The 14979-nt window shown below is 40.3% G+C and overlaps 1 protein-coding gene across 4 annotated transcripts in view; it reads left to right on the forward strand.

Annotated features, from left to right (window-relative positions):
- arhgef28a (Rho guanine nucleotide exchange factor (GEF) 28a) overlaps window positions 1-14979 on the forward strand; it is a 60146-nt gene that overhangs the window by 6769 nt on the left and 38398 nt on the right. For all 4 annotated transcript variants that reach the window (XM_049559965.1, XM_049559967.1, XM_049559966.1 and 1 more), the window contains exons 3-7: window positions 4708-4852; window positions 4950-5330; window positions 11652-11841; window positions 11981-12170; window positions 14092-14161. In XM_049559965.1, the coding sequence (XP_049415922.1) occupies window positions 4708-4852; window positions 4950-5330; window positions 11652-11841; window positions 11981-12170; window positions 14092-14161 (976 nt within the window). The remainder of the gene's footprint in view (window positions 1-4707; window positions 4853-4949; window positions 5331-11651; window positions 11842-11980; window positions 12171-14091; window positions 14162-14979) is intronic.

The raw sequence follows: 14979 nt of genomic DNA on the forward strand, positions 1-14979 counted from the left end.
CGTTTCTTTATAACAGCTATCATCTCACACAACACAACTGCATGTTCACAGATGGAGATAGATTAGCTACATCCTTGTTGTACGGTACCACATTTGTTCAATTGCCTTTATGGTGTGATAGTGATAGTCATCACATTGCTCTTTGAGCTAGTGGGTGTGCTGCGTTATGGTTTATGATTTTGTTTTCCCTTTAAGTGCTGTGGTGATTGTGTTTGCCATGCTTTTCACATGCCAAACAAACAAAACCTCACCATGCCAGTTGTTAATTGACGTTTGATAAGCCAGTCATAAAAGAAGGAAAAAAATGCTTTTACTAGAATAAATAGACATGTGTGGTGTTATTACTATTGCAGTTAGTTATGTATGTATACTTATGTAACAAGGAGTCTACACCTGGGAACCCTCTTCTTTGAAATGATATGTTTGCGGCACCATGCCAGGCTTACTGACAGCATTTTCTGACATGTAGAGTATCTCATTAGTATCTCATTTGCACAGCAGATTAAATCAGAGGTATGTGTCTCAGCAGAGTATGAGAAAAGGCAGACAGCACAGTTCTAGCTGTCAAACTCAAGACTCCAATGAGATTCTGTTCTATTAAGTTTCTTTTAGCTCAGATGTACGCACTCTACAGTACGTGTCACTGTTGGTAAAGAGTGACTTGGAAATATTTAAAATACTTTCACTTTGAAACATTCATAGGAGTTTGAAAAGACTTTGTTAGCTTGCTTTAATGTTTATAAAATTGAGCATATGGACGTGGGTAGCATGTGCCTTTATTCGGCCCTCTGTTGGTTTTTGATCAAAGCCAACCATTAAGTAATAATGATTTATAGTGACTGTGTGAAGATTTCAGCACACTTCATTTTTTAGTTGAACTTGTCTTAACGAGACAAAATGTCATCTGTGCTGGTTGCCAAACTGAAACAGTATACTGTGAAAAACTGTTAATATTTAAAACAAAATATTGTCTGTCCCCACTGACGTCAGGCTGTCTTCTCACCAAGGGAACTGACTGTTATTGGAGCTGTTTTTGTTGTTGCAGTGGCAGTGATCTTGCTCCCCTGACGTCACCTACGTGTTGCACTCAAGAGATCATAGCAAAGAGCTCTAAAGCTGATGACTGCTGGTTTCCTGGAGACCACAGGCAGCAGATCTGACGTTGTTTTTCCTCACTGAATGGACAACAACATGAGATTATAAAAGCATGTCACTGGTGTGTGCTTGTTCTATTGAAAACAAATATTTATATGCACCAGTAATTATGTCATATTAAGGCAATCAGACACAACATTATTCGCTTTTAGATTTGTACCAAGCTGCTATTGCATATGTGATAGACCTCCTCATGTTCCATAATTAACACATTTGGCCTGACCTGAGAGCTGCCCATATAGAAGGCATGAGGTAAAAGCACAAGGTGTTGAATATTTCATTGTTACTGGATCAGGTTGTGTCATGATAAAGCCCAGGAGAGAAGGCCATAGATCACACCAGTCTGACATCTTATCACCAGCCAGCCTTCCTCCTTCCTCTTCCCCCAAGGCACAGGAGATACAGTTAGGATCAAGCAAATTTTGTCTGATCAAATTCTACCTGTCTAAACCAATATTATGTGAGGCTGCTGCTGATTGTTGGGACAATGAAGTGGGACCTACAGCTTCCTTGAAGGAGTGAAAACAAAATCAGAGGTTATTGAAAAAAAGCATGTATGGGTTTTTTTTGTCCTTCATAGTTATTTAAATCTATCTAGCTGGAGGACAATTGCGTAAAGATATAACAGCACAGACAGAGAATAAATAGATCTCCTTGATGTTATTATGATATATCAGAGTATGACTTGTTAGGTTAAGGTAGAATTATTGTGAGATTATGATCTTTGTCCAAAATTTAGCAGAGGGAAGTCCCGCCAGTGCAAAAGTTTTGTAATTTTTTTTTTTTTTTACAAAACTTTAAAGTTACTTTAAAAACACAAAGATAGTCTGTCACATTTTCATAAGATTAATAAAATTCTACTTTCATAATGAACGAAATGTAAAATAATCAGTGATGCCCTGTGACTCACTAGCCTTGCAAGAAATCAGGAAGGCTGCACAAACCAAGGGCTGACATCTTATCTTTGTTAGGTGGAAAAACAATCAGCGATAACATTAACAGCGGTAAGTGTGCGCTAAGTGGTACTGCAGCCAACCACTTAGTGCATACAACAAGCTGAGAAACTGTAGCCTATGTCAGACCCCTATTATCAGTCCAAACCACCAGCCTGCTAACACGAAGTCAGTGTCATTTATACCTCTGAAACAATATGAACTGGATTCAAATCTGGAAAGCTCCAAGAGTCTCAGGGCAAAACAAATAAAAGGGACACTGATATAAGTTTGAAGCTCAGTGAAACATTGACTGGTTAGCCAGGGGCATGATGGTCTTTCATTATGAGGTTGTGCAGAGAAGTATTTCACCTTAAATTTGTAAGATGCAAAACATTGCCCACAGCTGCTCAAGACTCTTAGTTTTGTTTTTAGATACTGATGCAGATTATATAATCAGTGGAACACAGTCTGAACTATAATTACCAACTGTGTAAGCTTCAGTTCCTTGTAGTGACTGACCACTAAATGGAGGCAGTTTACATTTCAGCATTTTTGTGGAATGGTAGTGGCCTTGCTTATCTCGTTTTACCAGGAAGAGGAAATCAAAAGTGGTTTTGAGATAAGACTTTTAGGCAAATGGAATTTAATGTAATACTTTGACAGCACAAAATAAGGCACTGCGGCGTTTTGTTTTTTTTTAAATAAAGGATATACAGACTTTTTTATTGTTAATATGAGAATTATATGAGGGGTGATCCATTTAAGTGTACGAATAGGATTTTTGAGGGAAGACAGCCCCCTGATGTAGATTGGAAGCTGTCTCCGGGAATCAATCATTTTGAATACTATAGTCTAGCCTTGCTAATGTTAACGTTAGATATCTGAGAAAGTATGTAACTCGATAAACCAATACAATAGCACAATGGCTAAAAAACGGTAAGAAATGTATTATAATTGGTCTTAAAGGCTATCTAGCTGCCTTTGAAGGGGAGTGGAGGGAGGGGGGCTATTGCCAGCTAGCTGTTGCTACTGCAAGCTAATATTGATAGCTTTTACTGCTGGGGCTAGTGCTCATAGACATATATACATATGTATATGTATATGTCTATGCTAGTGCTAGCTAGCTAGCTAGCTAGCTAGTGCCAAAGCAAGCTAATATCCTTGTTAATACCGCTAGGGTGGCTAGTGCTACAGCAAGATAATATTGCTAGCGAATACTGTTGTATGTGAATACTGCTGCGTGTGTGTGTAGTGCTAAAGCAAGGTAGTATTACAAGCAAATACTGCTGGGGGGCTATTTTCAGCTAGACATAGCAATGTTATCCGTTGTTTTTTCAACTTTTTCACTATTGTAGGCTAGCCATTCCTGATAATGTAAGAAATTATAGCCTGTGTGTGTGTGTGTGTGTGTGTGTGTGTGTGTGTGTGTGTGTGTGCGTGTGTGTAGCTAGCAATATGAGCTTGCTGTAGCGCTATCAGTGATAATGACGTTAGGTTTTCTTAAACAAATCTCTCCAATTGTAATTTGTCTGAAGCTCATGAATTCCATAATCAAATTGTTTAAATCGATCAAAAATCATTTCTGTATGTGTTATGTATAATGTTGCAGTTAAAGCAATAGCAATGCAAAATGTTTATATAGATAAAAATTTCTTGGGAGGCAAGATGTCCACTAGGGCTGTTCCTAAGGGGGGCATTCTACTTTGGTTTATCTATTAAGCTGCTCTCCCCCTAAAATGTTACAAGAGTTAAGATGCAGGAGTGCATCAGGAAGCAAAATGCAGTATTGGGTAGCCTGAGAAAAAAATGACTCTTTACATAAAGTTTAGCTGGTGCAGACCCTAAAAATATATTTAACATAATGGATGCATTAGCTTAATGTATTAACAATAATGATAAACTAAGGGTGACACCATTAATCACAAGATAAAACCCTGAGCTGAGCACAAGAAAACAAAAGATAAGGATATTGCACAAACATGGAACTCCAAGTATGCGATCCCTCTTGAACTTGAACGATACACTCTGAGCTAACCCTCTTTCCCTGGGGGAAAATTTATACAGAAGTGGTATAAATTAAGTAAATCTTGTGGTTTCCATGTTTGTAATCTAAATTGATTACGAGGACAAAAACATTTCACGTTCGCCTTGTTTTGGTAACCTAATGCTTGGCATCACTGCATCAGTGGTTATATGCTGTGGAAACATATCAGCTGCAATGAATAATGAGCAATAGAGGAAGTCTTTGCCTGTGTTTGGATTTGTAGATGTGGGCACACAATATGAGCTTCTACTCAGTGAAATCTATCTGCGTCTCTTGCCCTTCATGTCTTGTAGATGGTACAATTTTAGGAGGGTTGGTTAGTGTCTTTATGGTGATGCAGGAAAAAAAGCAGAGTTCAGATTAGGTCAATAAACAAGGTCAATGATGTAACAGAAATAATGAATCTCAATGTGAAGGTGGATCATGAGGTAGACACTCAGTGGGGTGCAGCTCACTCCCATTGTGAGAGAATGAGTGGTGTCTCTATTTTCTTTTTTCTTTGCTGCCCCATTTTTGCTCCTTTCTTCCAGTTTAAAAAGGTCTGTGAACTTTGTTCTTTTTTTTTCATCTCAGGGACAGGTGGAGGCCCACATACAGTTGCAAGATAGCACTCCTGATGATGCAGAGTTTTACGTTGTTGTACAAGGCTCGAGACTTACACATGTGACTGCAGCAAAGAGAGGAGATGATGGACTTACTCTTCACTTCACAGTTCCCGGTATGTCCTTATTCAGCCTCTGACAACACAAAGAGTTCTCTCTCTGCCTGCCATTGTCTCACCACCTCCTGTCATGATCTTCCTTTATCTCCCACAGGCCATGACCTTGTGGAAATTGCCTCTGTCACATCCTACTTTCATGCAGAGGACCAAGTCAAACTGTACGTGGGTGAAGCGTCTCTTGAATACCTCAGGGACGTTGCTCAGGAGGCAGCAGAGTACCTGAGTGCAAACAGGGACCAGCTTGGCCCCCAGAGCTACCTAGAAGTCCTGAAGAGGTTTTCCACATTGGCGCAAGCAGCTGATGAAGAGCTCTTAGCTGTGGGAATAGACTGCAAAGAGGAGGATGTGCAGCTCAGAGAAAGTTTAGGTGATGAAGCTGGATGTCTCAGGCAGCTGGATGAGAAGATCACACAGGCTATAGCCAACATGGATTACCCTCAGCAGTGGAAGAATACTGACAGTCAGCCAAGAGAAGGTAATGACATAGGAAGTAGGAGTGTAAGTGATGAGCTGTGATCTTGTAGGTTTTTATTTGCCAGAGGAAATTTTGCTGCCACTTCAGCCTCATTGCATATTATTGGTGTTTTCTGACAGCTCTAAAGCACAGATGGGTCTGCATATTGTGCTGTATTACTTATTTAAACTTAAAAAAGTTCCGCCGCAAAGCCTAGAGATCTTGCCCACTCATGTCCTAGTTTGTGCTCTGCTACTTCCTGGGTCATTGACAGAGGTCAAATATCAGGGATTCCCCTCTGTTCAGCAGATATAAAAGCTCTCAATGGTTAAACTTCCAAAGGATTTTTTTGTTCTGTTTTGTTTTGTACATTTTTTGCTGTTGTTGCTGTTATGCACATCCTGGAGATCTTCCTCAGGGCTGGTTCACTCAAGGTCCGAGACATACAGTATTTTATGACTTAACTCTATGTGTTGTCTCATTTGCACAGGTTTTGAGGTATCCATCTTATATTCATAGACACTATTTCTGCAGTAGAAAGGAGCTAATTGATCAGGTAGAGGATTATCCTGAATAAAGGGGACACTCACTCTGGAAAGACATGATCGATTTTTTTAAACTTACACTATACTCTTCCACAAGTGGGTCAGAAATAAATCAGTAGTTTTGTTAATAATAAAAACACATCTTCATATTTTGGCGGCATGGTGCTGCAGTGGTTAGCACTGTGACCTCATAGCCAGCGGGTTCTGGGTTTGAACCCATCGGCTGGCTGGGGCTCTTTTGTATGGTGTGCTATGTTCTTCCCATGTCAGCGTGGGTTTTCCCCAGGCTCTCTGGCTTCCTTCCACAATCCAAAGACATGCAGGTTAGGTTAATTGGGGACCTTAAATTGCCCGTAGGTGAGATTGTGAGCAAAAATGGTTGTTTGTCTCTATGTGTCAGCCCTCCAATGGTCAACTGACCTGTCCAGGGTTTACCTCACTTTGCACCCAATGTCAGTTGGGATAAGCTTAAGCCCCGCCGCGACCCTGAACAGGATAAGCGGTTATAGATAATTAATGAATGAGTTTTCATATTTTTGTTTGAACAAATTACCTGATTTTCATACAATTATTTTTATCATCAATATAAACTTGTTACTCTTTTCAAAATTAATATTAATACTTTGTTGCTACTCCCTTCCGAAAGTTATTTCTAACAATACATGTTATGTTTCTTTTCCGTTACATTCCACAAAATTGGTAACTTATTATTGCTTATATTATTATTGCTTATCGCTCAGATAGCTTGCAAATGATTTCTTACCTGGGGTCATCTGTTGTCTGTGACTGGTACTTTCCCAAGGATCTGCCTGAAAAACGAAGATTCAGTTGTGGAGATAGGCAACATTTCATCCACTACATATCTAGCCACAGGCTTCATTAGTACTTTGTTGCTTGCACCCTGAAGCTGTCCATAATTAAAATCCAGTTTTGGTTGTTTAGCCAGTGTAGGGCTACAGCCATCTTCTGCAGCTTTACATTGTTGTGCTGCCGTAGTAGGTATTTCAGGAGGGTTGAGGTCATGTTTTTCATAGTGGAAAGAATCTTAAGTAAGCTCCTAATAAATGCATACAATTTACATTTCCCATCAAATAATGTGAATATTTCCAGCTGTTAAAAGTAAGTGTTTCCATCTTCCAAGCTATAGCTTTACACTTCTTATCATTATTGTAGTGTGTTACTGTCAAACACTGAAAATCTCAGAACCTCAGATATCTCAAAACCTTGGCAAAATAAAACTGTCATCATAGCCTAATGCCACCAGAGGAGTTTTGGTTTTTTTGGAACTGCCCCTTAAATGAACAAACTATTAGTCACTCAGTTTAATATCATTGCAGTGGTGTTCTAGTGTTTAGTAGGTTTGCAACCCAACATGAGATCTGACTGTGTGCAGCCCAAGTCTTTTATCACATGATGTGCAGGACCAGCCAGCCAGCCGGGTAGAGGCCAGTGTGCTCCAAAGACGGAGCAATTACTGCCATTATTCCTCTTCAGCCGGATTAGAGTTGTCTTGCAGACCTCTGCGTCTATTAAATCAACTCCCACAATCCTCCTCTGCGTTGCACTCCCTCTCCTTTACACCACAGGCGTGTCAGAGTTGTTTCTGGCATCTGGCCTCAGACTTTGTTATTTATGATGTTTCATTATTTCAAAGCAGCAAAGTCTCACCTCATTTTTTAGGAAATGAGAGCAAAACACTCACAGCATCCCAAGGTATTACTATATATTGGACATGGGTGCATTTCAAGAGATTACATGCCTTAGTATGGAAAAATATGCAGAGGTGATTGAATTGGTACAGATAGTTTATTTCCTTCTTGAATTTCCAGATTGTTGGGAAGAAAATTTAAGAAACTAAATTGGATCCCTTAACAAATGCCCATATCATGTTTGGCCCTCAGCAGTGTAGTATACAGTATGTGCATTGCTTGCTTAGACAAAGCAAGTGTCCATGCAAAACACGGGTGAGGTGCAAATGCAAAGCAACTGTCGGCCCCTAGTTCCTCAGTGCACTATTGACTGGTCGGTTTGACAATGACATTCTTGTTTGTTGAACTTTGCATGAAGAGCATGTTCAGCATTTACTCCTCTCAGTCGGTCGAATCTGGGTCACAATTAACGGCGCTATTGTGGAGGTGACAGGGAGTTTCAGTTCATCTCAGGGCTCAGGCGACAGATTGGAGGGAAAAGAGAAAATAAGAGTTGAATTCTTCTGCACATTGTTTCTGGGTTCGCAAGATAGCACCATGGCAACCGTCAGCTCTCACACACACTTACAGGGAAGGCCCAAAGATAAAGTACCTCTGGTCCTCTCTACAAACACTCTTTCATCCTGTGCTTACAAAACAACAAGAGTGTATACGCAGGATTTGTGCTGAGCAGTGATCAGCAGAAAGCTGTTGCCACCCTCTGCTTCTGCATGATATTAGCCTAGAGAGTGCATGTGAGGGCTTCATTCAGAGTGATTCAGAATTGTTTATATACCCTTATACTCTTTCATGCTCCGCTGCACACACTTCAGAAGGCAGCAACTGTTAGAGCAGGTGTCAGCTCGGTAACACATCCAGTTTTTCTAGGTAATAGTATTATTGATATACTGCAGACCTTTCGTAACCAAGAGCCGTTCATTCCTGTACCTGAACGGTTTATGACTGCCATACATTCCACACATATGCAGTAGATGATCGGTACACCTGCAGAGTTAAGAGAGCATGTATAGAATAATACACTTTGATCAGTTTGAAGGTTGATTAAAAAGGTCTAATTAACAGATGTATGGTATAGCCTGATTGATGCTGTTTTGACAATTGATATTTGTGGGTTTGAGATAACAATATATCAGCTGATAACCTTTTTTTTTTTAACTTAAACACCTAAAGGGATACTTTGCCTTATTCAACCCGCTTTGTATCATAACAGTGTGGGTAGTTTATAAAAATGAACAGTGGAAAACTTCTGTAGTGGCAAAATAAGATTGGATTGGGTTTTCTTTGACTCCTGTTCCAATTTCTTGTTCTTACCACATGGGGAGTACAGGTGCACTGTGTCACACTTGCAGCCTTCATTCCAATAATATTTCAGAGGGTGTTTAGCATTCACTGTGGCTTATATCTTACTGCCAAAAAAACACATAACATGATGCAGTGATTTCAGTGTCCTTAGATTTAAACTGTAGTGTTTGCAGTTTCCATTCACCTGCGGAGCTTATGGCTGTAGTGATGCTAAGGTGGAGGTCAATGACGGCATCTGCTGTCACCTGCCTTCTCTCCACCAAATTAAAGCTCAGTGTCCTCACCACCTTTGTTATGCGAATCCAAATAAACTTAAATACAGCTCCTACAACTTTCCTCCATCTTTCCAATGCCCAGATCTCCCGGTTCATCTTTCACTGGCTCTCGGTATGGATAGGAGAACTAATAAGTAGGAGAACTGGATACAGCATCGGAGGCAGAGCCCTGTCATTCCTATGAAAGTTGCTCAGTGGTGCATGAACCCAAAAACGTTCAATTGCAGCATATAAAATTACCCAGATGATCAGTGCTTCTTCTGCATCATTTGCAACAAGCGCACTGGAGACTGATGCTGGCCGAGCCAACAACTTCCAGTTTAGCGTTCTGCTACCTTGAATGGGGATAAAATGATTTAATCACGCAGCTCTTCTAGACTTTCTAAATGTTATCGGACAGAATAGATCAAATACTGATATTGAAACAAATCATTTTGCAGCAGTTGTGATGCTCAAAAAATTTTTATCCACTGATTTACAGACAACTCTTTCAAAATGTAAGTCTATGGGAAAAGTATTTTTGGGCCCAATGTAGAGCTTAGATTAGGCCCAAAAAATCCAGCCCAACCCAACCCCGGCCCGTAGCCTACATGTTCTGTCCGAGCCCGGCCCGTCCCATCCCTTAAACTGTAATTACGAGCCCGAGCCCAAGCCTGAGCCCGGTTTAAACCCGACATTTTTTATTTAAGGATACGAACGTGGACAGTGAAGGCTGACTCTTGTCTTTCTTTCCATGGCAAGCCTTCGTCATGTGCCTCTTAAGTGTCGAGGTCCCTGTCTTTTTGCTGTCATATACCAGCATCGTGCTGTACTTAATACACTCGACGAAGCTGACACACACATTGTCACCGTCGACAACTCACATGTGCGCGACCCCTCCCCCCAGGTGTGGTAAGTAGTTGGTTCCATAGCCTAGGTCTATTATGAGGAGCCCAGCCTGTCCAAACTCGAGGATAGTGGTGGGAAATTCCGGGTTGGGCTCGGGCTCAGGCAGAGAATCTAAGTTCTAGCCCAATGGTATTAAATGATTGGCTTGGAAGTTGTAATTCCACTGTTTAGCCACTGCAAAAATTTGATTCAAAGCTAGACGCACTTCCTGGGGGCTCTTGGGATGTTGCTCAAACAACAGATTATACTTCCTCACCACGGACACAAGGAGTATAAAAGGAGATCAAGAGAGAGACCTGCCACCTCTACTGTACAAATTTGTGTTTCCTAGGATAGCAAAGGCATGACCAGCCCTACTCTCCCTCTGAGTGCCTATTACTGGTTACCGTCATTGGTTGAACTGTTTGGGTTTAGGCAAGAAGAGTGAGATTGATTAGGGTTAGGGTAAGAATGTCAGGGTAAACCAATTAAAGGCAAAGTAGGGTAGGTCATGACTTTGCTATCCTGGGAAACACAAATTTGCCTCTCCCTCTCTCAAATTTAGACTTAACTCCGATCCAATGTTAAAACTAAGCAGTACTGACCAAATATGAACCAAGATTCTGTTACTGCTTTGCCTATTTCTTGCCTCAGATGTTTTCAGAATCATATTTTAACTTCGTGTTTAACTGTAATTTGAGATTGTTTGTTACCAACTAGATGCCATATTGTTTGCTGTGGAAATGCATCCAAGCTTTCATTACATCACCCACCAGCAGGAGCGTCCACTGTGGTGTACTGCATTCTGGTAGTTATAGGTATTCCACCTGTTAAGCAAAAGTTTTTTTATAGACATGTAGCACCAGTTTTGTAAGTGTTTGTATTTCTCCTGCATAGACAGCCTAGTTTTATAAAAGGACCATCTTTCCAGCATTGAAAACCTTCTTTAAGATGAACAACAGCCTGTAAAGTATAGTATAGTATATAGTATAGTTTTGAAGACCTACAGTATAGACTAGTATGGTCCTAGTATGGACATTTTTAACTAAAGTATGCTTATTAAAGGGACAGTTTACCCCCAGATCAAAACTACATAGCCTTCCTCTTACCTGTAGTGCTATTTATCATTCTAGATTGTTTTGTTGCTGAGTGTTGGAGATTTTGGCCAGAGACATCTGGCTTCTCTTGAATATAACAGAACCAGATGGCACTAGGCTTGTGGTGTTCAAAGCTCCCCAAAAATACATTTGAAAAACTCAACTGCAATGTCTCTTTCCAAACATCATGACCCAGTTACTCAAGATAATCCACAGACCTTGCTGTTAGCAATTTCATAAAGTAACTATTTTCTTTCTACCAAACTACACCCACCAACCAAATCACTGGCAAAAGGAAGCATGCATCTACTGCTAGCTCACCTAGTTACACTGAGCTAGCTACCTTTACAGCTCAGCCGGACAGAATGCCAAGATGCTGAACCCCTGTCTGTTCATTCATTTTAAGATGTGCAAAAGCCTTATATAACTGCCGAAAGTCTAATGTGATTCTACTTGATTGCTTAATTCATGTCAGGTAAAAATGTAGTATACGTTTGTGTCTATGCCTGCACATCATTCCCTCTTCATTCTTTGTCTCTTTCTCTAGCTGCTGAGCTTCAACCCAAAGAAACCCTCCTTCACCTTGCAGTGCGCTTGGGTTTGGCCCATCTCTCCCGTTTCTTAATCCACCAGCCAAGGGGTCAAAGGTTGTTGACCTTACCCAATCAGGAGGGAGACACACCTCTCCAGCTGGCTCAGAAGGACGGACAGCATGCCATGTTCAGAGTGCTGGCAGCGTAAGGCTGTGATTTTATCTGATGTGTTATTTTTGACGCATGATGACTAATGAAGACTTCTGAAAAGGCTGATTCATAGGGGAGGCTCCTTTCTGTTCTGTTAACCTCATTTCATATAATCTGTCCTTTTCCTCATCAGTCCTCCAGGTCCTGTAGTCGGCCCTGTTCCAGGTTTGTGGTGTGTGTGGTCCGACAGCTCCTGCATGCTGAGGTTTTGTCCAGGGATGGACTCCCTGACACTCACTGTGCGGCAAACACCGGGAAGCTCCCCTCAGGATGGCATCACGACCTTAAGAAACAAAGTAGGAGACCACAGCATCCTAAAAATGGTGAGAGCAAACCACTGGGAACACCTTTATTTGAAAACCTTATCGCAAACCCATCTATCACATAATATAGGACAGGAATGGCTGATAAATACTCCCATGCGTCTCCATGCATGATGTAATGTGTCGTTGCTGTTGAGATAAGGCCATTTGTTCAGGTTTTGTTCAAGCTAATGTAAACAAAAAAGCCCTCGACTCCTACACACTTTAATATGCAATCAGACATTTTGATAAGAGTTGAGCAAGTAACAGTGAACAAAACACTGCAGCTATTGCAGCTAGTAAATCAAAGGACATGAGGCAGTAATGTGAAAAGGGCAGACAGTTCAGAATGCAGTGATCTTACATTGTGCAAAATAAACTTACTTGATGTTATTATGGAATATTTGATCACATAATTTAATCTGCAGGGTTTTGCTTTTACAATTCTATAGCTGTCTTTGTCAATCTTAGACAATATGCCCATATTACCTGATAATATCCTAATCTTTAAGCTGTTATGTGGTGATTTCTTAGTATAGTTTACTGCAGATGCAAAGATCCGATTCTGATATTGGATATTAGCTGATACTGTCTCAAATAGCTAGATCACAATTCAGTGATAATGGATCTATTCAATTAAGATGTTTTATGCTGTAATTTTTATTCCTTTGTAAGTTTTTAATTGTAATTTTGAAGATTTTGCATCAAGTTGCTGGTGCACGATTTGTTATTTAATTAATGATCAACAATTCAAATCTTTGTGTATTTTTTTTCATATTTTGTTTTACAAGGTTAGGAAGCAATGTTAAAGTCAGTTTTATTATATTTATATGTTGACACGCTTGCTTTTATTTATGTGACGCACACTGAATTTACCCTGTGTACACAAATTTGAAACAGATTTCTGTGGTGATGACTTTTTTTTTATGTAGGCAGATGTGGAAGTTAGCATGTCTCTGGTTCCCTCATCAAAAACCTAAGGGATTTTTCCATTGGATTTTGGATTATTGCAGAAAAATAAGCTCATAAAAAACATTTTGATACTTTCATGTTTTGTTTAGCAATATAATCTTTGCAAATTAACACCACTTTTGTGATTTTTGAGATAATGTATCATGTATTATCAGGGACTTTTATTTATTTTTTATTTTTTTACTTAAATACCTAAAGGAATACTTGGCTGATTTTCAACCTGCTTTGTGTCATAACAGTGTGGGTAGTACATCAAAATGAACATTGGAAAACTTCCCTCCATCTTTTCAGTGCTCATCTTTCACTGGCTCTCTGCATGGATGTATAAAGAGAACTAGATATAGCATTGGAGGCAGGACCTCATTCTTTCCGAAGAAAGTTGCTCGGTGGTGCATGAAGCCAAAAACGCTACGTTAATGCAATCAACAGCTGTAGCAAGCTAACAATAGGCTATAAATGAACTATACTACAGTTGCATGACTTAGCGGTGCCTCAACAACAAGGCTGTAAAACCATGTTCGGCGTAGTGACATTCTATAGACTCATTTAGCGTAAAAGCTTCAAAATTCACAAGGGGGGTGTTTACTGATGTATTTTATGTCGTAGAAATTTTCCTAAGCTTTAAGACATTATTTCAGGCATCTAACCAAAAAACCCATTTAAAAAAAAAACACTGACTTTGAGACAAGAGAACCGGGAGTGCTGAAATGCTGACTCATATCCTGGTGTTAGGACTCAGTTATTCACCACTCTGTAGAAATAAACTTGCTATTGCTATTGCTAAGCCTAATGTTGACTTGCATATAAGAAAGTCAGCTCCTCACAGTGAAGCATACAGTACAGGTTATTAACTAACGCTGGCCTTGGATCAGTACTTAGTATCGGCAGATGCCCAAAGCCCACTGGGACTGAAAAAGTCAGCTCAGGGTGCATTACGACTGTGTTCACATGAGATGCGTTTGTGTTCCAGATCAGCGTCCTCAAAGCTGATAATGAGGAAGACAAGAGAGGCAAAGAGGAAATCCTTCTTAGTGATAAAGGTAAGATGAAATATTCGTTCAAATAAACACAAGAAGTTTGTGCTCTAGATAAAGGATCAGCACTCAGTGAATAACCTCCTAAGCCCTATGATAAGCTATTATGGCAAGGCTTAACTATACAGACCAATAAGCAGTGGTAACTAACATGTCTTTGGGGTCATCAGGTGGGAACCTCCTTTCACCAGTGTTTCGTCTAGTTGGTCCCTCGACACCTCCAGGAGGCTAGACAGTGATCTCTGGCGTCCCAGAGACACTCCCCTACACACCCCTAATGCTAGCTCCCCGCACCGACCCTCAGCCTCCTTTACCTTTCTTACACATGGCTTTCTCAGCCCAAACAGCACTGCCACTTTCAACAAACCCAGGTGCCAGTGCTGTTTGGGTTGAGAAAGCCATGTGTAAATAAGGTAAAGGGTTAGGGTTAGGGTTAGGGTTTATTAAACTCTGCTGTATCAACTATTGAGTTGTTGTTTACAGTGGACACTTAATTGCATCTCACAATGAGATCTGGTTATCAGGGACTCAAGAGATGTATCACCATTATCCACCTGCATGAAAAAGTAGTCAAAGTGCAACACTACATGAATTTCTGAGTAGAATGACTGATTTTTGGAATAAAAAGTCCATGAATCAGCCCCCGATTACACTAATTGTAAGTAAGGACTTGTAATCAGTTGTAATCAAGTGTGTGTTTACCCGTGACAATTCTACATGAGACACACCTCAATCCAAACCCCTTTGTTCTCTGCGTTCTCCTAAATGTGCCACACGCTAGCTGCCACATGGATGCATCAGCTGTGTAACATGAGCTCTAAAAA

Source organism: Epinephelus fuscoguttatus, linkage group LG18 (assembly GCF_011397635.1).
Source record: "Epinephelus fuscoguttatus linkage group LG18, E.fuscoguttatus.final_Chr_v1".
Lineage (NCBI taxonomy): Eukaryota > Metazoa > Chordata > Actinopteri > Perciformes > Serranidae > Epinephelus > Epinephelus fuscoguttatus.